Source organism: Blennius ocellaris (assembly GCF_963422515.1).
Source record: "Blennius ocellaris genome assembly, chromosome: 23".
Taxonomy (NCBI): domain Eukaryota; kingdom Metazoa; phylum Chordata; class Actinopteri; order Blenniiformes; family Blenniidae; genus Blennius; species Blennius ocellaris.
The window spans coordinates 8397623-8421814 of NC_137672.1; the positions used below are offsets into that span (position 1 = coordinate 8397623).

Consider the following 24192-nt stretch of genomic DNA (forward strand, 5'->3'; position numbering starts at 1 on the left):
TTTTTACAAACTCACCTTGACACCATGGCTTTGAGGCTTTTGAGGCTAATGCCAGTCTGCTATCTTTCATGGCAGCATCACCAACATCTGAGCTCGCGTCTCTCAAGAAATCTGATTTAAAAAAAAAAAAACAATGTTTGAAATGTTATAAACGTCATGAAATGTTATAAAAGAAGGTATATTGTTTTCCTAAATGCACTTTATGCCTTGCACTTGATAAAGAAATAGTTTGAAAAATACTTTTAAACACAAAAGCCTGTACTTTCTTTCTTCCTTTCAACCTTTTTTTTTATATATACACATTTTTGCTTAAAAAAACAACTTCAGAAACATAACTCAGTTCACCATGAGGGTTTTTATTTACACTATTTGTGTCTTCAAAGGCATAAAGCCGTTGGCCACATGTATCCGGAACTTAAAGATATAGAAGGATAGTTCACTTTGTGATCAGATTGTTGAATTCTACAAATGTTCTTGAATTTCAACACATTTCTACATCTGTGTCCTGATTACCTGACGCAAACTCAAGTGCGCTCCTGGTGGTCAAATAAACATATTGCAGTTAACTTTTTGGCTGCCTGAACTGTATGTTTGGCACTGCTGATATAGTTTATAATAGTTTGTAAAAAAAATAAAATAAAAAAAAACTTCCCACACAGCCATATAGTTGAGAGGTTTTCCGGCTGTGCGTCTCTGCAGGTTTTACCTGCGCAGGTGAGCCGAGGAAGAGGCGTGGCCACGGTGCGCAGCGGAGGGAGGTGGCGAGAAGAGCCGGAGGGAGGCGCACAGGTAGACCACAGGAACTGTCGGAGCGTCTCTCGGGGGAAAATATTTACAATATCAGGAAAAGCAGCCGGGATTTATCCGACTTTTCCCCTCATCGAGAGTCCGCGCAGGAGTCGTGATTTGTGGTCAATAATAATAAAACTAAGCCTCCGTCGACGCCGCTGGAGGTTCCAATCCCAACATGGATCAGTTTTCTCGGGCGTGTGTGGTTAGGAAATAGTCGACAGCCGGGAGAACGAGTCATTCTGATCAACGGTATGAATCACTTTTATATTTACCGAATAGTGACAGTTTTATCACACTCTGAAGTTTCTGATTGGAAAAAGGCTGAACCCAAGCGTGTCGTTGTCTTTTTGTATTTACAATATATGTCGTTCCTTCGTTGTTTATCTGCATATAACAGCTGAGGTGTGCTTCTTATTTACAGTCCAGTTTCTAATATATAGCGTATACACTACTGATTGTAACAGCAATTCTATCACTAATCAATAACAACCTATCACAATCCTGCATGGCTCAATCAGTCGATCAATAATAGTAAACATATCTTACTTATTTAATGTTATGTTTAACGTATTCCATCTTAATAAACGTCGATATGTTTTATTAATTGTGTCCTTTATGATTAGACAAACAACATATACTTTTGTATTATTATTTATGGGCATTTTATAGGAATAAAATCTCAGGAAAACAAAAGTTGACTGTTTCTAACATTTGAAAGACCAAACAACTCAACGAAGAAACCAATTAACTCCTATTTTATTTTATAGCACCTTTTAGAGACAATCATAGTGTAACTCAAAGTGCTTCAGGAATGATTCAAAGACATACACATCTGCATAGATAAATGCAAGAGTGCACGTTCATACAATCAAAGTATCTTAAATATGTGAAATTGAATCAATGGTAGACCAATACACACTAAAATAAGCCAATAAAAGGTGAGTAAAATGGTAAATAATTCAAATAAAAGCAACAAAAGAGTAAACTATAAATATCAATATTTCTAAGACAGGTGAGTAAATATTAGCATGTAAAATACACCAAAAAAATGAACATTTTATAAGGTATGGAATAGAATAAACAGTAAGTAGAGCTAAAATGGAAGTGAAACAATAACAGAACATTCAGATTATACTATAACTGTTATCATAAAGGATACTACTGTTTTGTTACAGTTCCAATAGCAGTTAATAGAGCTATTTGATACATAAACACATATTATTATTCTCACTTTCATTCTTTCCAGCACAGCAGCCATTATACGTTTTCTCACTGTTTCACATTGTTTGCACCTTGTTTTAAAGCGAGGCACACCCTTCACCCCTCTCAATAGATCTGTCTGTTATCTAATATCACCTCTGTGGCTGAAGCTCTGCACTTTCTCTTGCGAGGGAAGCGTCCAGGAGCTGCTCTGTCAGTGATTAATGACCCCCAGTGTGTCACAGCGGGTTGATCTTCACTTGTTCTTGAGCTCCTCCAGAGGAAGTTGACGTCAGCAGTGTAAACAACTGCAGCTATAGTGGATAAACAACGCTCCTGGTCATTTAGGTTGTGCATAGTGATGAAACTGAGGCCAGTTTTGCAGCTGAATAACTAAACTCTCGGTCCCACATGCCTTCGGGGTGAGTGCATTTTGGCAGTCGCCAGCCAGGTTAAAGATTGATCAGTGTGTACACAGAGCTGTCTTTGTTTACCGGCGTGCATCTTTCTGTTGAACGTGACCCGAGGAGAGTCTGCCTCGCGCCGGCTCGGCTGCTAATTTGATTGGGAGTTGTCCCTGGAAGTTAATGCAAGCCCAGACGAGTCCCCTCCTGTCGTGTATAACTGTAGGACTGAGCGGCCTCGAAGCACGAGACAACTCCAGTGTTGTTGTTTAGCGTGGGTGTTAATGTTTCTACAGGGGAGCCGACCGGGGAATGTTGAAGGCCTTCCCCGCCTCATACCGGCTGGGCTTGGTGTGCCGATAAGCAGGTGATTTATGGAACGTGTAAAACCTCCATTAAGTGTCAGAGCAGGAGACGGAAATCACATCTAATGCTGCAAGAATTCAGCGGGTTTTATTTGGCAAGGAGCGAGTTCGTCATTGCACTCATGTGAAAGTGAATGACGGTATTTGATGTGAGAAAGAAAACAACGGCAGGGCTTTTCTGCAGGAGCGCTGCCGTTTCTGAGTCATTTCAACACACTCCAGGAGTTCAGTGAATACTGTGTGAACAGGATCCGGTCGAACTGGTGGGTCTAAATCCACCGACAAGGGAATGTTTTCACCTCTACTGTAGTATCGTTGTCTCAAAGGTCCCTTTCCTCTGAGCTGGAGTCGGATCTACATGTTCATGCTTGAGGTGCAAAGATACTTCTTGGTTTATTTCTGTTTAGTGTACCGTAATCTGTCTCCCCTCTCTGGTTGTGCTTCAATTGCTTTACTGCCGTTAGTACAGCTCCGGGAAACTCCAGTACTTGCTAGAGTCGAGTCAAACACAAGACCTGTGGGACAAAGGCGGCTCCAATCTGGCCAAACCAACGAGAAAATAATAAAATTTCATTTTCTATATCAAATTAAAAGCAAACAGCAAATAACAAACAAACAAAATGACTTTGAAATCCGTGAGGCCTACATAGCCACTCTCTCTTATATCACTAATATTTTTCAAATAGCACACAAAAACACTTTGATTCTCCTACCATTTCTTTGTATTTCACTAATAACCTTGTTTTAATCTTTTTTTAATCTAGCATGTGTTTTAGAATCATTTAAGTCCTTGTCTAATTTGTTTATGTTGAGATTGTAGCAATCTTTGGAAAAAATTGTTCATATTTGTAAAAATGCAGACATTTTCATTGCTCCACAGTAAAGAAAAATGTAAAGGTTTAAATTTAAAGGTAAATTTGACTCTTTTCTACTGGTCTGGCCTGCTCAGCATGTGGCCTCTGAACTAAAATGAGTTTGACGCTGCTGCTCCAACACATTGTACATGTTTTCTCCAACTGTCTTCTATTCCGCTCATTTCTAACTTGATGTTTCTCAGCTGTTGTGCTCTTTTTTGAAATGTGAAGCAGAGAACATTACTTTCTCTGGGTTTTGCTCCGTAGCCGAGGACTATGAACACAGTCAAGCACTTAAATGAGAGATATAATATCAAAATGTTTCAATTTAGAGATTCACTACAAAGAACTACAGTAAAAAAGCTCCGTCATGTGACCTGAGATCTGCCCCCCCCCCCTCGACAGGCAGGTTGTCGGGGTCATGCTGATGGACCAGGACACTCAGTGGCTGTACCATCTGCTGGCTGAGGTCCAGCTGGAGAAGTTCTACCTCAGCGTCAGAGATCGCCTCAACATCACTCGCGTGGAACACTTCAACTACGTGAAGGAAAGTGACCTGGAGCAGATAGGAATCAGCAAACCAGGTGGGCCTCTCCACTCTGTATATTAACCTCCAGGCCGCAACTTTCCACCTCGATCTCCATTATAGATTTCATTAATTGTGCAAAAAAAAAGGCTTTGAAATACTTCTTATTACAAAAAAAAGCACTGCCTGTAAAGAGCTTTCCTATGAGTTTTGGATGGCCAATTTTATTGTTTTTTTGAACCAAGTCAAAAAATGTCATTTTGCTTCATGCAATGAAGTAAAATGATTATTTTTATGAACATGATTTACAAAGACACTATAAATAACATTTGTAGATTAATTCTGTGTGACTTCAAAGAAAATTGTTGATTTCTTATGAAGTTTTGGGCAAAAAAAATTTTGTTTTATCTTTTAAGAAAATATTTCAAACTAAAATATATTCTAAAATACTTCCGTAAATCTTCACTAGCAAATTATTTTTGCATTGAATGCTATTGTAGTGGTGTAGTAGTGTAGTGTTTAGCACCGTTGCGTCATATTGAGAGAATTATCAGTTTGAGTTTGTGCATCTGTGTCATTTAACAGAGAACAAACAAGTGAACAGAAACTGATTTAAAAAAAGACACACTGGCGAAAGACATTTCAAACAACTTAGAACTTTGATCTGAAGTCTTCTGGACGATTCCACATGTCAAGAGGCTCAAGCGGCCATGTTTCTTTATTGCAGCACAACGGCGACTCTGGGAGGCTCTGAAACGCTACAAGACCAGCTCTCGTGCCCGATCATGGATCCCCAAGGTCTGATATCGTTTCTCTTGTGCAAGACTGCGAATGGCTTTTCTTGTTTGTTTTTTTTGTTTGTTTTTTGTAACAATGTATGGATGCACACAGGTGTTTGGCGGCCGGGGTTCAGTAGAGAGTGTGGAGCAGTTCAGTGGCGGTCAGGGCCAGGAGGCGAGCAGCCGGGCTCTTCCGTCGCTGATCCCAGACAGTGAGCTGCACCTGGGGGAGAAGTTGGGCTCCGGGTCCTTCGGGGTGGTGAGGAGGGGGGAGTGGCACACGCCAACAGGGAGAGTGGTAAGGAGCTGCATTTCAGATTTTTTTTTTTTCCTTATTTCAAACCAGACAAACCATCTACTAATTACAAATACTTAATAACATTAAGCATCTTGTATGAAATTCACTGTTTAATTTGGATCTGCACCATTATTAGATTAAATTATTTATTTGTCTATCGAGAAAGACTGAAATCTACTGATTAGAATATCTTTTTTTAAATCCCATAAAGTGGATATGTTGGACTTGACAAAATACAACCCCACTCAGATAACCAGTCCAAGTGTATCATGGCTTTTATATGAAGTTTGGCTATAATAATAATAATGTTCAGGCTTTGGATTATGCCATATCAGCATTTCTTATTTCAGAAACTGTACATAAACCTTCACCACAAGACTCCAGAGGTCTTAAATCCCAAATGAGGTTTATTGTCACTGAATATTCAGATTGTACCAACCTGCCTGAGACTGAGTATTGATCTTCACGTGTTCCTCAGCTGCCCGTCGCGGTCAAGTCACTGAGGAGCAGCACGTCGCGGCAGGCAGAAACCCTGACGGACTTCCTCCAGGAAGTGACCACCATGCAGTCCTTGGACCACCCCAACATCATACGGCTCTACGGCGTGGTGCTCACGCAGCCGCTCAAGATGGTGAGGCAATGAATTCAAGTCGGGAAAGTGATTTTTGGAGCTGGAGTGAACACACTGACACGCTACCCTTGCCCTCCAGGTCACAGAGTTGGCCCTCCTGGGCTCGCTCTACGACACCCTGCGATCCCGTCAGTACGAGTACCCTCTGTTGCGCCTCTGGGTGTTTGCCACCCAGATAGCGGCGGGTATGGACTACCTGGAGTCCAGGAGGTTCATCCACCGGGACCTCGCTGCCAGAAACGTACTGCTGTCCTCCAAGGAGATCGTGAAGATCGGCGATTTCGGCCTGATGCGAGGCCTGAGCGAGGAGTCGGACCACTACATTATGACGGCGCACAAGAGAATACCGTTTGCATGGTGAGAGTTGTTGAAGGAATGCAGGGAATGTAATGGCGATATCAGGAGTATTTGTAGTAAGCACCTACCTCCGGTGTGTGGCCTCCAGGTGTGCCCCCGAGAGCCTCCGGGTTGGCTCCTTCTCCCACGCCTCTGACGTCTGGATGTTTGGCGTCACCCTGTGGGAGATGTTCACCTACTGCGAGGAGCCCTGGTTCGGTCTGTCGGGTCGTCAGGTACACGCATGCTTCATCGTGCCGGTTGTATTCGTGTGTGGAATGTGTGGCCTCGCCCCTTTCGCTGCCCCTCGTTGTCTGATTGACTCCGTGACTCAGAGCCGAAAGCATCACTGACATTTAGTCTGCTCGATGCAGATCTTGTGGCGTGTGGAACGGGAGGGCGAGCGGCTGGAGAAGCCGCCGGATTGTCCTCAGGAGCTGTATGTCGTCATGAGGAAGTGCTGGGCGTGCAATCCTGCAGACAGACCCAACTTCGCCCAGCTCACCACGATGGCGGCAGAGGTCTGGATATACTAAGTTCTTGTGATCCACTGTGTGGGAATCTGCAGGAGTTATTGATCTCCACTCGTCTGATGAGTTGCTGTGTTGCTGAAATCCAGCGCATCACTTTTCTGTTGCGTTCCTCTCCAGGTCAAACCGATGGAGGTACACGCAACACGAGACTTCGCCGAACCCAGAAAACTTGCACTGGCGACCAACGACCCCGTCACCGTCATAGACCACGGGTGGGTGAGGGGGAAAAGAAGGCGGAGCATAGAGTGAAGGAAAAGCGACACAATAGGTTGTCTGTTGGGATGAAACGGGTTTCAATCAGCCGCTTTTCAAGTTGCATTCCAGTGTTAATCTAGTCTTCAATTGCATTCTGCTTTGTTTGTTGAATTAGTTCAGCAGCTTTTACAGCAACTTCACAGTCCTCTATTTTGTTTTTCAGATTTCTACACAGGATTTTATTTATTTTGATTTTTTTCAAGCACAAATTAAACTCAAAAATGCACATAAATCCACAAAACAAAGGCACAATTTAGCGTAATGTCAATAAAGTTGTTCAATCTATTTCACTGACCAGCATCATGCTCTTGATGCAAATGTTTATCCAGCTCAGTAGCAAGTAACTTTACAATTCATCCGTCCATCTCCATCCAACCCAAAATACACAATGGACAGGTCACCAGACCACAGGACAAACACTGTGGCACAGGTGAAATGATCAGTTAACTTTGAATGCATGACTTTTGACTTTGAGAGGAAAGAGGAATACCCAGAGAAAACCCATGCCTGCACAGGGAGAACATATAGACTCCACACAGAAAGGCTTAATGCTTCAGATTATATGTGATATGTCATTATTTTGACTGATTGCAAATTGTTTATGATTCTGTCTGAGCTGCATCTTATTATGATTAAATACGAGAAAACATTGGCAAAAAGAAGCAACAGCAAAACATACAATACCAAAGCTTTTGTATGCAGATTGATAAAATATACCCTGAAGCTAATCAGGCAATATTGCGATGGCATTTGTTTTTAATTCTCTCTCTCTCTCTCTCTGAGTGCAGGCTGGAGCTGAGCGAGTGGCGAGGTCAGAACCAGAGGACGCTGAACGTGGGCTGGTTTCCCGCGAGCCTCACTGTGCCGTCTCTCTCCACCGCTGCTTCTGCTGCTGCTGCTGCTGCTGCTGCTGCTCCTTCTGTCCACATTTCGGCTCCGGTGAAGGGCAGCCTGCAGCACATTGGGCATGGAGACGCGCACCTTCAACGCAACAGGGGAACACCGGACAACCTGGACGAGTGAGTGACGCTTCTTCTTCACCGTTTTCTGACGACACTCTGGCACACAGTCAGGATCCCAGTTTTGTTGAATTTTAGCGGCTTCATTAAACAAGCTGTCATCCGAGGTTGTCAGTTTAATATATGTACTGTTGTGACTCCTGCAGCAGTGGAGGCTGGAGGTCGGGCCCTGGCAGGGAGAAGGAGGGAACTAACCTGCAGGGAATGGCAGGTAGGAGGAAATACGACATCTGAAGGCAGGAGTAATGAGACATTTCTAAATGTGTCTGACTAATTTAGCCAAACTGATGGTTCATATCCACTTTATTTCTTTATATATGTGGTGTGGTGATGCAGAGATACACTGTCGCCGTATAAGAGTGCACCTGGTTCAAAAAACTGGTCTTCCTGAGTGGTGTGCATCGGGGTTAGTTAGTCAGAAGTGTTGGTATAATAACTTCTACTTTCTCATAGAAAAACTCACAAACTCATAGACTTTGTGAGTCTGCCCCCTGCAGGTTGCATCATTTCTATATGAAAAGCTTGAATTCTGTCTATTTTTATTTGTTTATTAACAGGATAGCCCAGGGGTCCCCACCCCTGGGCTATCCTGTTAATAAACAAATAAAAATCAAAAATCCTGGTCCTCGAGGGCCGCAGCCCTGCACGTTTTAGATGTCTCCTCACATCAATACAGCTGACAGAAATTAATGGCTCCTTGTCAAGCTTTCTGCAGAGCCTCATCATGATAATGCAGGTGTGCTTGAGCAGGGAAACATCTAAAACGTGCAGGACTGCGGCCTTCGAGGACCAGGATTGCCCACCCCTGGGATAGCCCCTTGAGATGGAACATCTCTTTGTGATTGGTCCTACAACAAGCACCTTGAAACAAAATAATAATAATAATAATAATACTGATAATGATGATAATAATAAAGAAATTGAAAAAGATAAGCAAAATGGCAATGCAACAATGACAAAAACAACAACATTGAAAACACACAACATGCATACAAGACAGTAGCTTTCAGCAATTGTGCAGGCCTCATACCTACAATAGGATTTGGTAGGAAAGAAAATGTATTCCCATGAGCCATTTGGGGCCTAATTATGGGATGAAAGCAAAAGATAATAATAATACAAGTCAAAAGCAGTGCTTTTTATATTGACAAAAGCCTGTTTTCCCATTCGTTTCAGGAATGTCTCAGAGCCTGGAGTCAGTGATAGGTGGGCAGCGGCCCCGATCCAACACCATGGGAGAGGTCAGAGTGGATCAGCACGGCCGCCTCTTGCCCCCTTCGATGGCAGCTCGGAGTGTGGTGACGCAGCAGGACCCTCGCCGGTTCAGCGAGGCCAGCATCGCGCCCCCTCCCCGACCGCCTCCCCCGAACTTAAAGCGGGTGAACGTGAGATCTCAGAGGCGACCGCAGCAGTACCCCCCTCCGGGCGCCTCGTGGCCCCAGCCGATGGTCGTAGTCGCCGCGGGGCAGCCACACCCTCAAGCTCAACCTCACCCCCATCCCTCACCGCAGCAGGCCTTCGGGGGCTCAAACCTCAGTAAGATGGCCCACATGGCGCGCTCCACGCCGCAGCTGGACGAGACGGACAACAGGGAGCGAGAACGAGAGCGAGAGCGACGCTACCGGGAGAAATCGCCTCATATGCAGAGCCCGAGAGACGCCGTCGTCGCACAGGTGAGAAACAAACGCCCCTTCGATCCCGATATGCACGAATGATGGCCGAGTACATTAAAAAACACAAGCTCATTGTCGTGCTCAGATTATGGAGTCGGTGCACGGAGTGACCATCGAAGAGGTTCAGAAGGCGCTCCACCGTAACGACTGGAACCCGATACGGGCGGAGCAGCACCTCAAGGTCAGACCAGAAAGCCTCTTGTTCGAATAGGAGTTCATTCAGGGTGCACCTCGAAAGCAAACCCGCAGTATTTGAGCGACGGCGCCTGAGCCCTTTGTTTGTGTCTCCGCAGCTGGAGCAGCTGTACTCCCTGAGCCTCTGCTCCAAAGAGGACTGCCTCAAGATCCTCACCCGGTACCAGTGGAACCTGCAGCTGGCCAGTCGGTATCTCATCAAATGGTATCGGGACGAGCGGTCCGGCCCGGGCGAGAGGGAACGGCCTACGGTCAGCGCCGAGAGACGGGTCTGAAGAGACGTCGGTTGGGACACTTTTCCAGCTTCACGTCGGAGCAGCTGTCGTCAAAGACTTTGGTGTGTGTGAATGTAGAGAAATGAAGATGGACGAACGTGAAAGAGTCAAAATGTAATCAGAGAAACACAACGGACTAGTTTTTTATACGTCAGAAGAAACACTATCAAGCACGTTTTTGCAAATAGATTTTTGTACTTTAATTAATTTGTATATACTGTACTTGAAATTGTTTTGATTAATAAAAGACTGTTTGGTGTTAATCTTCCATGTGGGAATACAAAGTGAGCATTGTAACTGCTTTTACCATCACATTCATTTTCTTTTATTGTGGCTTTTAAAACTCATGTAACAGGTCACATCATCAGGTATATGTACTGACATTGTACCTTCATTGCAAAGGGTCACTTTATTACAATTTGTTGTTAAACGCATTGAATCAAAGTAAGTAAAGCAATATCATCAGATTTAAATATTGTATAAAGTTTCTTCATTTGTTGTATAGGGGCATCCGGATATAATATAATCTGTATTTTAAGTAAGGGAATGCATTATTCCATCTTCTGTTTCCAGAGGTGGCAGATAAAATATTTTAGTATATGTTTTTACTTAAACTCGTTCTTTTTAGGTATCTGTACTTTTTACATACATTTCACCCTGTTTTATATGAAGTCCCACCAGGTTAGACCCTTTTTTTTTTTTTTATTGAAAAAAATAGTTCAATTTGTGACATAAAACTATATGATCCAAGTTAATTCATGGTTTGTGTCATTGCTGATGATTAGGCTGGGGCGTAACAGCGTTTGTGTGCAAATTCTTCACACATCAAAAGAAAAAGGTTCAAGACCCTTAAAAGGTGTCAAATGTATTTATTTATGTTTCTGTGCATTGAGCTACTGGTATTTAAGCTAACCATTAATTTACCACATCTGTCAACACTTATTTCTCTGATTGCACATGCTTCCTTTGCCCTAAGCCTCTCTCTGGTTTCCATTGTTCACAGCGATTATGTTTGACGGTTCATCGGCCTTAATGGAGCAGTTCTAGCATTTGTTTATCTTAAGATCAATTTACTCACTCAAACTGTGATGCATTAGTAATCTAGTATCTTACAGTACACAGGATGAAAGCTGAAATTAAAGGCTCTAGGATCGCGCAAAATCAACCCATTAATCTAACTTTGTTAAACGTTCTCATGTCTGTAGTGCAGAAGCACAGATTTATTTAATTCTTTTCCAATAAAAACCACTGAATGAGGTTTTACTGGATGATGGTTATAATCAGGACATGTGTTGATAAGCTCCTGCATGCATCCAGCAGGTGGAGATACTCACTTTGTCTCCAGTGAAGTAGAGCGTGGACATACATTTTCTGTTAATGTTCATTGGTAGAACAGAATTCAGGTGACAACGACATCGTAAACCAATAAAGTGCTTGCTGATTTGATCATCTGAACCGACAACTGGGCCATTACATTTTGCAGGAGATGAACTTCAGACTTGTGAGGAATACAGAGTTCCCTCTGAAGCCTGAGGTCATTTTTTCCAACTGGAGCCAGATGTAACAAATAAGACGGGTTTCTAAGGGCCTTTCCCAGATTTTCCTGGATGATCACCAAAAGCAGAAAAAGACAGGAAAAAGACAATGCGACTGTGGAACGCTGTGACATTTCCTTTGTTTTGGACATACTTTTTATTATTTCAATTAAAACAAAGAACTGATCACAAGGCGGGACAATGAGTACAAAAGAGTTATGATAAAAAACAAACAGGAAGAATTTTGAGTGTCGTGTTAAAAAAAAAAAAAAAAATAGCTGCATTAAAATAAACTGTACAACCATTATGCATTTCTAGATCCCAGGTCAGTAAACTGGCATTTGCATATTTTGTATACAAATAGTTACTGGCAGTGAGAATAATGAGCTGCAGCCTGGACCGGACCACAGCAGGCGCAGCCATTAGTCTCCAGAGGAACCACAACAAGGACGATTAACTACAGAGTGGACGATCAGATTCAACAGCAACAAACACACTTCCAATCTGATCATAACAACAATCACCTCAACGTAGTCGTTAAAATGTCGTCTTAGCATCTAAAATAGATGGAAACCAAACCTGGACTTAAACAAGTTGACACTTCTGTTCTCTCTTCCCCACAGCGTTCATCATTAGTTGCAGGATTTCTCACACACTCTGCGGTCAGACCAGCGTTCAGTCAACCCAACTTTCACTTCTCATTTCCTCCCCCCCACACTTTGTTCCACTTTTCATCCGTTCTACAATTGACCTTAACCCTTTCCCTGATAACTCATGACGCTGGCGCTCGCGGTGTCCCGGAGTAACCGGAGGGCGAGGCTCAGCTGTGGCGCGAGTCTCCACGGCAACCGCCGAGCCGCCAGAGGAGCCTTTAATGCCCCATTATGTACACTTGAGGTGAAGACACAGAGACGGGGCAAAGACAAAAGTGTGACAAAGAGCACTTCGGTGCACATCTACTGGCATTGGTCAACGCTCGAATTTCCAAAGAATTTTCACCATCTGCTCATTCTATCTGCAAACACAACCACCACTACCGACCCACCGCGGCCTAATCCGGGGTTTTCCCAAGTCTTTGGTCGAAGTACAAACGCACAGAAGGTCTCGAGTTCCTCTTGCCCCTTCATAGCAGTTATCTCAGAAATGCCAAAACTCAGCATGCTAATATATCTACAATCACAAGGATATTATAATGTTTAGCGTATTATAACGCTTACATTTACTGGTACTGCAACTTACAGCTCAGAATAACAGGAATATATTGCAGACGATGAAGAGAAATAAAGAAAGTGTCAGATTTTGCAAAGGATTTAAGTGGTGGGCAGACATTGCTCGGATGCTGCTCACTATGGCAAAGAGAACATGGAGTTAATGAATACAGTTTTTACTAAATCTACTGTCATTTCTACAGAAAGGCTGAAAAAACAATTATGCGTGGTACGAAATAGAAATGTCATCACAAGTGCAAAATCCGAACGAGAGATTCACGGTAAGGCTGATATTCTTTGGCAGGTTTTTTGAGTCTCAGCAGGAGGTAATTTGCTTTCTGCACACGATACGGAGTGTAACAAACAAACTGTGACACCTTGACAGCCAGTTTCAGTCATAGAGCTTCGACGGGCCCGTTTAGCTTTTCTTGCTCTTGATGTGTATATAAATGATTTCTGGGACTGGCAGCCTAAAGAACTGATCAGACTAATAATGCATTCATGATTTAGTTTTTTGTTTTTTTCCCCCCCCGTCACTTTTCCGCCGTTATGAAAAGATGGTGCTTCGCTGGTTGGCCTCGCCGACCTTCTCGAAAAACATGAAGTCCTGCAGAGTAGAGGCGATCAACACGTTAGAGGATAATTGAGGCGTGTACACATCGTTCGATCGCATGCAAGGGGGACAAACACAAATACTTACGATGAGGAAACAGGCGCCCATCAGCACAGCTTTCATCTTCACATCCAAGTCCAAAGGGAACTGGATCCCGAAGTTATCCGTGTCTGTGAAGACTTCTTTCAGAAGGCCGCTCCACTGCTTGCTGATGCGACCGATGGCTTTGTCGCTGTCCTTTCCCTTAAGCTGTCGAGCAGAATTTTTTTTTTAAACTATATTACAAAACTATCAAAATGTCTCAGCTTCAAGCAAGAAATATAATCTATTTTTGAATCAGTACAACAACAAAAAAAACTGTCCACAGTAAAAACTTTGCAATTAATTCAAATGATCAACCAGCATGTCTTCAACAGTTGTTGGTTGATCCAGATGTTTGGAAGAAAACATGTTTGGATGTTTTCACGCTTATTTGCTCTCTTGCCGAGAAAAAAAACAACATAAAACAACCACTCTGTCATAGATAAGCAAAAAAAACAAGCCTAAAACTACCACAACCGCTCTATTGAGGCTACATCTAACAAATGAACATGCTATTATGTTGAGCATTTATTTATTCAAATGGTTGCAGTGTTTAAATGGAGGAGCGTGTCGGCATGGAAACAGCAAGCTTCACATTTATCTATCTGCTGAAGTTGGATTAAAAAGTTAAGCTTTGCTGGATACAAGTAGCTTAAAGTGCCCAGGTTGAACGTCATGCATGCAAACCTCTGAGCTCACCTCGAAGTTGACGTCCCCACAGCAGTTGCAGGCGAAGCAGGGCCCCTCCAGCATCATCACGGTCTCCTTGTTCGGCCCCTGGACGGAAAACTTGGGCAGGAAAGGGTGCCAGTCCTGTTTGACGTAGCCTACGGTGGTACCCGGTGGGGCCTGGACCTCCATCTGCGGGTCACATATTGTCGTTAGACTACTACCATCACACAGAAATAGAAAGTTATTTACAGTTTGACCCCGACTCTTGACGGCGACGGCTATAAATAAAACCTCACGAGCTTGGGCGTCACATGAGACACCAGGAATGAGGATTGAGACGGTTTCATTGTGAGACTACATAGCACAGGTAATGCGTCTCACATGGCTCCTGTCTTGAGCGGTAAACAGAGAGCTGCAGTATGTGAGAGAATCAGTTCGGGCTCTCGGGGCCAACGGGAGCGTATTTTAGACCGACTGTGAACGACGCGATTTAACCGAGAGGGACAGAGAAAGGTCTCAGTGGAGGGATGGCAGGGAATCAGGGAGTCAAGGAGATAGTTTAGCCAGACAAAGGGCCATTCATGCTCTTAACACACCCCTGCCTGAGCAGACTGGAGCACAAAGAGATGGAAACACAACCCAGTAACAGGAAGAGACGGCCATCTGAAAGGACGGCGACCCAGAGAAATGACCCAGTGACAGAAGATGCAGGTTTTACTTTTTCCCCCTAATTTCCCCAAATCCAGCCTTGGCCTTAAATTCCAGCCGGTCTAAAAGTCCCTCCAGTGAGCACTACTGAGAACAGGTTGTTTCACTCAGGGGGAAGGATCAGGCTTCTTTGGGGATCCTGTTCATTTCAATTTTTATCTTTGTATATTTAGTGCAGTTGTGCACTGAAGCATTTCTTCATTACATATACAAGAGATTGTGGGTTTTATCATGAGTTCCTACAGAGATTGAGATTTGGGCAGGTTTGGTTTTTTTAAGTGGGCGGGTTTTACATTGAGTTTGAGCTGGAAACAGTAAGACAGCTCTGGAGAAAATGTGGCTTTCCAGTGGCATGCAAAAAAGTTTGTGGTTGATTCATCACTATGACCGTTCGTGGTTGATTTATCGCTGTGACTCGTATCATCATACAATATCATGCACAGGCTCCAGGGACCCATATTATCATTAGAAAAACATTATCAAGGGAATTTTATGTAATATGTTTAACTGATCATGAGGGGGTAAAAAAAAATACATTAACTAGCTTTGTATTTATTGTAGCCAAATGGTTATTTCTGTCCCGTCAAAGCAACAAACTTTGATTCACATGCAGCACAGTTAAAACTTTGAACAAACAAATGCAAAATATGACTCTTGATTATATTATATTCACTTTTCCAACTTTTTAAATCAGCTGTGCGTCTCAGTACATTGGTTCATACTGAAAACTAACAGTCACCCATCTAAAAATCTCCTGTAATACCATCCAAGTGTCCCATAAGAAGCCCCTCGAGCTCAACTCGGATTATATTTATGTTAAGGTAACCCTTTTGTTCCTATCCTGTGATTGTTGACATAACAATCACTCCAAAACTATTTATGATATCTAGGAATCTAACAGTGAACAGACAATAGAGAAATGGAGCTTCTGTATGCGCGCAATGATCATTAACAATGGCTGGGTTTACCAGCCTGTCACATTTAGCGCTCGTAAAATGAGATTCTCAAAACCATTTAAAAAAATAAACTGCAACTTTTTGATGATTACAAAAAAAGCAAAAAAAAATAACTGAAATAATTCCAGTAGTTTAAGTCGTTGATAGAGTTAAAGGGTAACTGAAATGTTTTTCAGATTTCATCTTTAGAAAGAATAATAAATATATGAATATAAAAATAAATATGCTTTCGAAAGGTATATAACATTCCCAGATAAAAGTCCGAATTCCGACCCTTTTAATTGACTTTACATGATGCAGCAGACGACGGTATATTTGCGGCCCATAAATGTGAGCCGCCTGAGCTAGACCGGATATGACGTACGAGGGGTTATATGTCCCAGCCAAAACAACATCAGCTGATTGAAGAATGGAGGGGTTTGGCGATACAGAAGCACCTAGGAGCGATGTTAGCGAAGATTTAAGTGACGTATCGTTGGTTTTGGACGAAGATGAAGGAGAGGAATCATCGGAGGAAGAATTAGAAGAAAATCAAGGCGTTCAACCATACATGTTTGAGCCGTGAGTACATATTGTGTGTGACCGGGTATTTACCCGTGAGTACATATTGTGCGTGGCCGGGTATTTACCCGTGTGCACATATTGTGCGTGACCGGGTATTTACCCGTGTGCACATATTGTGCGTGACCGGGTATTTACCCGTGTGCACATATTGTGCGTGACCGGGTATTTACCCGTGTGCACATATTGTGTGTGACCGGGTATTTACCCTTGTGTCAGAGTGGGTGTTTTGCAAAGTTTATTGGTCTATTTGTCTTAAGTTTTAGCAGGTTTTAAAAAGACTTACTGAAGGTTGGGTTTAAAAATCCGTTAAAAAGCCGTTTAAAAATGGTGGGGACAGAACCAGGTTTCAGGATACGTTTCCTCTTCACATCAAAACCAAGTGACTCTCGGATTGCGGGTGCTGTTTCGTAACAGTCATCCGTGAAATGTTGACTGCAGAGATAGGAGGCCCCTGTTGGTGTCCAGTTGGAGCGAGTGCGCTGCACTTGTTTTGTCCATAATCTCCTCAAAGTTTCATCTTTTGGGAATTTATGGACACTTACAGACGGACTGGGCATTTGGGAACACCCAGCCGCAACACAACGCTTAGGCATGACTCTAAAAAACTGCTAAATAACGCGATAATGCAGAGCACATGTAAACAAGACACTACGATCAGCTGTTGTGGGCGGAAGTAAATAACTCCTCATACGTCACAGCGCAAAACTACGGCAAGTTGGGAAAACTAGGTCAGATTCACAGGGCGGGAGATTTAAAGGCATTTTTAGACGTTCGGCGCTCAAGAGCAAGATAGTGGTGTGATTGTCATTGGTGTGTCATATATCATTCGAAAGGGGGAAAAATAATGCTAAATACTGGTGTATTTTAATAGAATTATTTCAGGGACCCTTTAATCTCTTTCTTTGTGTGTGTGGCCTCACACCGTCTCTATCTTAAAGGTCAGATGAAACACGAGTGACTCAATTCACATTCTAAAGAGCAACATGGAATTACGAGGCCGTACAAGCTTCGACAAGTTCGATATGTGGAATCAAACAAAGACGAGAAGCTTTTGCTCTATAAGGGTCTGCACTCAGTGAGGAACTAAACCTCAACTTTACCAGGCTGCGTTTAAGCAAAAATGTGGGTTTGATTAGGCCGACATCAACTTCCCCGAGCAACGGTCTGTACATTTTATGTCCTTCCACTCCCCCGGGTGACTAAAGCTCAAACATGCCTGAAGGTAGAAAGAAAGCAGATACGACAACTACAAGAGTTAATTTACACACGTACGTGTAGAGCAGCACCTAAAGAACATAACCGCTGACGATAGAATGAAAAGATGCTTTTGCAATCACTTCACAACTGTTTTCTCTTTTTTAAAAGGGGTTTGAATTATTTACAAAGAAAAAAAATATATATATATGTATTATTCAAATAATTATTTAAACTCGGAAATTTGAGATGACATTTTGTGCGTGCCTGACACTCAGTACCCTCTCCATTTTGATTTCTTGCAGGTTTTTTGCACGAATGGTTTTATTGACGAATGTCACAGACTCGTCTGTGTTTTGATGTGCCTTTTTGTATGCATGCTGCAAACAGCACCGCTTCTTTATTACGCTCTTTGCGAGACAAACGCACACGAGCGTGACGCACAGACCTCTTGCAGGCAGCAGGGACACCAGCAGGACATGCAGCGGAACGGCCGGATGAGACGGATGACCTCCCGGTCCGTGTTGTCCTTGATTTTCATGTCGAAGCTGCGCAGAGAGCCGCAGCAGTTCCTGGTGCAGCAGTCGTTCTTCTCTTTGGCTTTGTAGATCTTTTGGCCCAGGCTGTTCTTTATCTCGTACTGGTTGTTTGTCTCAAAGCCAATGAATGCTGGGTGGAGGGGTAGAGCAGTCAGTTGAGACAATAAATTATGAAAGCAACTGATAAGCAAAAAAAAAAAGTCGAGGACAAACTTCAGAATTGTATTTAACACAGCTTGAAGAACGCATGACAGCTGCTCATTATTCCCTTATTTTACTAGAACAAATATGAGTGAGCAAACACGGCTCACCTTCTAAAAGCTCAACTTTTTGATGGATCAGGATCTGGTCGATCTAGAAGAGAAGGCAACGTTAGAAAGACTGGGAAAGTTTCTGCAGTGAAATATCAAATATTTCCAAAGCAAAACCATCTCGCTCACGAATCTTCCTCATCTGTGTACAATGAGACTGTTACATTTTTTTTTTCTGTTTTTAAAGAGCGGAAATGTTACTTTATGTCATTTCTTTCTTCAATATCGACGCCGGCGACAGTTGCTGATACGACTGATCTGTAAGGTTTCAAAAAGCGGCGTTTGATTTGAATAAATTGTGAACCGGAGCTCTCAAAGCAACAGGTGAGGAGAAATTATAGGATGTTTAATGGTTGTTTACACACAAAAGGAATAGCGTGAGAAAGACATGACTGGTTCACAATGAGGCGCTTTGAAAAGGTTTCCTCTACTTTGGTTTGCCTCCCACGTACAGAAGGCGCCAAAGTAAAGGTAGAGTTCAGGAGTTGATGTCAGTCATTGTTACATTACAAAACCTTCCCATGATGGCGAGGCGTCGTCACAATATAGCATTAAACAAATAAAGGCTTGTGAGCAGGTGGAGGAGGATTCAACATCACCCGACCGACACATCACAGCGCCAGCAGCGTTTCACAACCCCAAATATGACCTTTACAACCGGTTCACATTCATTCGTCCTACCTGTGTGAGGTACTCCAGGCCCGGCGGAACCCCGACAGGAACCACGGACGGAGCCGGAGCAACCCCATCGGGGGCGCCGCCGTAGTCCTGCCCTGGAGCTTGTCCATGAGCCACCGGTCCGGGCTGGTACATGACAGGAGGTGGGCCTGCGTTATAGCCCATGTTGAAGCCCGGGGAAGGGGCTTGGCTGGGGTCTCCGTAACCCCCGGGGTAAGGGGCCACGGCGTGGCCGCCGGAGTGAGCCATGGGGTAAGGTGGCTGGTAGTGAGGACTTGGGTAGCCTGGGAAAGAGACGGAAAATGTTACTTACAACCCTTTGAAAAAGTTTGTCACAAAAACCCTGAGCAGTGAATTAAAAAAAACATTTTAAATACTAAAACTGCTTTGTTTCTTATCTGCGATCAGACTTGTCAGGCAAGCTTCAACTTCTTACCTTTCAACGAGATAACAAGGAAGAGACTTAGGTCATCACACCACCAGAGTGATCTCTCAGTAATAACAGTCACTCCCGAGCGAGAGCTCATATACGTCCTCCATGGCTCATAAAGCCTCTCCCACCTGGCCAGAAGAGCCAATAAGCTACTTATTAGCTGAGCCACAGCCTTTACCGCATTTAAAGAGCCTTGACTGGAGAAACTGGTCTGTGTGACACACCTTTGTGTTTCGTCATTCATTGGAAAGTAACTTGCTAATAAGACTGACTTTAGGAGGCTTAAGGAAATGGCGTATTTTATTTAAACTGAGATGAAAATGTGTTAACAGCATCTTTTGTGAGCGCCAACATGATTTTTTGTGAGGAAAAACACAAACCTTGGTAATAAATAAATGAATATACACATAGAATTGTCGGTGTAAAGAAGGAACGCGATAATCGTGAAAACATAGTGACACTGAAAAACAGGCTTTTACAACCAAGTAGTGGCAAACATATGAAACAGGAAGTATTCTTTACATACAAACCTGGAAATAATGTAAATATTTACAAGGTGAGTGCAGTTAGTGCAGCTGGAAGACAGACAACAAGCCCAGTAAGAAATCTTAGTTTAGTTGGTTTATTTGGAGTTAAAAAAAATTAATAACTCCATTCTTCTGAGTGAAGTAAATCATATCATGTAACATAAGATGTGTCCCTACAGTTTATTAATACTGCACATGGCAGGTCAGGGACATTATATGGACTTTGAATTAAACAACTCGTGTCAGATCATTAGGTTCTACGTCAAGATTATAAGAAATAAACATTACAATTCACAAGAACCGCTTGTCATCTACAAGGTTATTTTATTAATCTATAATTTAGTGCACAAATGTATCAAAACGTCGATGTTTGTTGTAATGTAGGATGTAAGCAGGAGGGCGCAGTGGAAAACTCTCCCGTGCAATAAAGGTGAAGGCTGGTCTGTATTTCTAATGTGTTGAAACGCCGTCTTCATAACTGATTGACATGCTGAGGCCCTTATGAGGGAAAACACACCCGCAGTTTAATCTTCTGCTTTAAAGAGATATGAACTGTGTGAGTGGCATTTATTTTTATTTTTATTTTTTTTTTATTAACCACATGAGTAATAAATAAAAGTCCTGATGTGGCATCGATCAAACGACACCTCGCTTCAGTGGCACATAAACTGAAATTTAGGTCAAACAAGTATTTGTAGTTACTCGAGTATATTGCCGTCTGTTGCAGTATGGGCCGCTTTACTGATACAGCGGACTCCCTGCGGTGTTTGTCGTGTCTGACAACAACCCGGCGTTTGCTCTGGAGGGATTTTTGTGCCACACGTTGTGGTTCAACCATGACTCAGCTGATCAGACCGGTTCTCCTGAACTCAAAGGAAACACTTAACTCACCCGTTAAACATCACTGAAGCGTTTACTTGTAAAATGCGGACGTCGTGAGCCACGCTGACAGGAAGTGTGATATTTAACGGTATGATATTTAAAAGTCAAATGAACCCATGTGTCACTTTTGTTTGGAAAACAAAAGTTAAAGGGAAAAAAAAAAAGGAAGTGGTGAGCAGTGTTTAGGATTTCCAGGCTTCTTGTGGCTCCACCTCTTTCCACATTCCTCTCTCGACTTTACAGGAAGCGAAACACCCAAAATTGGAGCCCTCCTGTCCTCATAAGATCAACTTAACAACAGCGGGACCTTTCACCTCCCGGACAGGATCCAGTCCGAGCAGAGAGAGGCCCACTCTGGACAACAACAAAAACAACAACCTAAAACGCTCACAGGCAAAGTATTCAAGGAATTTCTCAGAGATTTCACCATCTTGTGGAGGATAAAATTTCCTAAGAGGCATCTGGAGGCCGGACAAGGTGCTCATTCATGATACAGCTGCGTCCAGCGGAGGGCCTCTGATTGGAAAATCTGATGGAAACGCTCCAAGGCCCGAATAATTTTTGCTCCACAGGATAACTATGTCCTTCTGCCTAGAAGTTAAACTGAACCCGAGATGTGGAAGCGGTTGAGTTCACACACAAACACACACACAAAACCACACTAAACAGGCAGAATAAAGTGCTGCAAATCAAAACGCCCCATTGCAGGCCTGTCCACCTGAGTGCATTGGAATCAATCAATCAATCAATCATTTTTCGTGAGCTGTACACAAAAGGGCCTATTTTGTGTTCGTGACCACTTCTCCTTTGCAGAGATCCATCCACCTCACAGGTGGGATATCGAGATGCTGATTAGACTTCAGGATTTTTGCACACGTGTGTAAGTTAGATTGTGTCATTTGGATTGGGCTCGGCAAACTAGTCTCTCTTTGTTTACCTCCCGAAATAACAGTTTCTGTTCATTCTTCCAGGTTGTATACATTTGCTCAAACACGTACTCCAATGGTGGAAGCGGTTGAGTTCTCACCGGGAGCAGACATGGCGACGAGCTGGGTCAAACTTCTCCGGGCACAGCCACAAAATAAGGACACACTTCCCGGCTCTTTGTGGGAATCTGATGGCGAGAAAGGGGTTGAGATCAAGGGGTTAAATCAAAGATCAAGCCGCATGCCTCCATTTACCCTCACAGCACTAAAGTGTCCTTTTCACAAGCACAATAACAAGACAAGCCGGCTTTGTGTTTGATAAAGATCGTGAGGTGAAAGTCAGAAGTGTTGGTCAGCAAGAGGACCTGTTGTACTGGATGGAGCATGATTGATGGGGATAGAAGTGGGTGTGGCCTTGCGTGATGTAAGAAAGACAGGGGGGGGAATTAATTTTTCCACCACTTCCCTCTCGTTTCTGTCCTATTTCCTGCTTTATAGTGTTCCCCTTGCCCCCCTCAAATAGCAGCAAAAATAACTAAAGAAGTACAAGATCCATCACGTGAGGTCATTAGTCAACATCTGCCTGCTTCAAGAACACGCCTTTAGTGAGAGATGTATCAAACTCTTCTGATTTGTTTGCTTTACTTATCAAAAATGCTGAGGGAAAACACTCGGCTCTTACCTTAACGGGCCTCAGATCTTCAATCTGTCTCTGCTACAAAAGTGACACTTAAAAAAAAAAACAAATTATATAGATGTGGAGGGAAAAAACTATCCAGAAGGCCAAAGAGACGCGTTGGTGTTGTGTTCTTCCAAACCTGTTAGTCGAGGCTGTGTGATTCAGCCCCTCCCATCAGGTTTTTTTTTTTTTTTGGGGGTTATGTTTTCTCCTCCTACTTGTGACTCCTGCAGATCTTCCGGCTCTTCTGTCTCCAGCAGCTTCATCCAGCCACAGCCTTTAATAATAACACGCACGCGGGGTTGTCATGGAGGATGGGGGTGTTTAATCGATTCAGCACTGGCCTCACATCCTGCACGAGAAGGGACTGAACCATAAAAACAGCTTATCGGCGCGTGCAGCTTGCGAGGAGGGAGGGGTTTGTCGTCAGGGCGCGCTGCCGGAGCAACCGCTAGAGGGCGCAAGTGCAGCGGGAATTCTTGTCACATCCTTCAATGGCATGCAAAAAAAAAACATCTTTACTGCTTTTAGCACTGTGGAGCTGGAGGCACAACATGGACAGGTCGACAGAAAACGCAGGGAGAACATGCAAACTCTGCATAGAAAGACGTTCAAGTCCAGACTCGAACCAGGGATCCTATAAGGAGGCCAAAGGCGCCTCCATAACATTAATATTAGTGGCGGCTGGTGATACACTTCTTAAGTGGGGCTCAGCTTTGTTATTACATTTCAGCCAATTTGAGCTTAATTTAAATACCGTGAGTTTATAAACCACATTACAGCAATTTGGCCTATTTTATATTTAGAGGCCCCCGGTGATGAAACTGATATTGTACTTTTCAACAGCCAATGAACAGAGAGCACTTATTAAGACTCTTTTATTAACATACTTGTAAACAAATATAAGCAGAACCTTCATGGCTGGCTTTAGAGAAAGCATAAGGCCTATCAGGTATATTTTCAAACAATACATCAATCCATCTTTCAAAGCATTTTAGAACAGAAAAGAAATGCAAATGCAAAATAAAATGTGTGTTTTAAGCCCTTAGATTTTCAGTCATTAATAAATATCCAATCCAATCCAATCCACTTTATTTATATAGCACATTTTATAAACGAAGCATTTACAAAGTGCTTCACATACTGCACATAAAACTAAACAGTCCAACACTAAATAAGTATAAAACCATAAAATCAAAATAAAAACAGATGAAAAACTACAAACACATTAAGAAACTACAAATAAGAATAAAACAATTCAAAAGAATAAATAGAAATATAAAGACGCTTAAAAAGCAATAAAATAAATGAAAACAATAAATAAAACAATAAATAAAAGACACAGGGGACCACACGACTCACGCGGCGTTAAAAGCCTGAGAATAAAAGTGGGTTTTAAGATGTGATTTAAAACAGTCTAAAGTGAGTCTAAACATGAGCATGTCTAAATATTTATAAACATTAACAAACTTGGACACAAAAACATTCATGAACATTCATGGTATTTACCTTTTTTTTTTTATACAATTTATTATCATAGTTGTCTTCTCC

The 24192-nt window shown here is 42.8% G+C and overlaps 2 protein-coding genes across 3 annotated transcripts; one reads left to right on the plus strand and one right to left on the minus strand.

Annotated features, from left to right (window-relative positions):
• Positions 1 to 811: 811 nt before the first annotated feature.
• On the plus strand, positions 812 to 10815 carry tnk1 (tyrosine kinase, non-receptor, 1). The gene is made up of 14 exons (XM_080519275.1): positions 812 to 1041; positions 4021 to 4199; positions 4869 to 4939; positions 5033 to 5218; positions 5697 to 5849; positions 5929 to 6206; positions 6295 to 6421; positions 6560 to 6706; positions 6836 to 6930; positions 7762 to 7992; positions 8139 to 8203; positions 9169 to 9665; positions 9751 to 9846; positions 9959 to 10815. The coding sequence occupies exons 2-14, from the start codon at positions 4037 to 4039 to the stop codon at positions 10133 to 10135; spliced, it is 2286 nt and encodes a 761-aa protein (XP_080375401.1). The 5' UTR covers positions 812 to 1041; positions 4021 to 4036; the 3' UTR covers positions 10136 to 10815.
• Positions 10816 to 11817: 1002 nt separating this feature from the next.
• Positions 11818 to 22903, minus strand: LOC308147110 (phospholipid scramblase 2-like). 2 transcript variants are annotated; one of them, XM_080519192.1, is made up of 9 exons: positions 22781 to 22903; positions 22645 to 22691; positions 22064 to 22150; positions 19198 to 19478; positions 18517 to 18559; positions 18115 to 18335; positions 14272 to 14433; positions 13579 to 13740; positions 11818 to 13485 (listed from the first exon to the last, which is right to left on the minus strand). In XM_080519192.1, the coding sequence occupies exons 3-9, from the start codon at positions 22074 to 22076 to the stop codon at positions 13426 to 13428; spliced, it is 942 nt and encodes a 313-aa protein (XP_080375318.1). In that variant the 5' UTR covers positions 22077 to 22150; positions 22645 to 22691; positions 22781 to 22903; the 3' UTR covers positions 11818 to 13425. The 2 variants fall into 2 exon arrangements, with proteins under 2 accessions (XP_080375318.1, XP_080375317.1); XM_080519191.1 differs by having other exon boundaries at positions 22645 to 22809.
• Positions 22904 to 24192: the final 1289 nt, after the last annotated feature.

Excerpts from the sequence above, each read along its gene's own strand:
- tnk1 (XM_080519275.1), top strand. The coding sequence starts at position 4,037 with ATGCTGATGGACCAGGACACTCAGTGGCTGTACCATCTGCTGGCTGAG. Across the intron at positions 9,666-9,750 it reads GAGACGCCGTCGTCGCACAG|ATTATGGAGTCGGTGCACGG; the intron begins GTGAGAAACAAA and ends TGTCGTGCTCAG. Across the intron at positions 9,847-9,958 it reads GGGCGGAGCAGCACCTCAAG|CTGGAGCAGCTGTACTCCCT; the intron begins GTCAGACCAGAA and ends GTGTCTCCGCAG.
- LOC308147110 (XM_080519192.1), bottom strand. Across the intron at positions 18,336-18,516 it reads AAAAGTTGAGCTTTTAGAAG|CATTCATTGGCTTTGAGACA; the intron begins GTGAGCCGTGTT and ends CCCTCCACCCAG. Across the intron at positions 13,486-13,578 it reads TGGGCGCCTGTTTCCTCATC|GACTTCATGTTTTTCGAGAA; the intron begins GTAAGTATTTGT and ends TCTACTCTGCAG.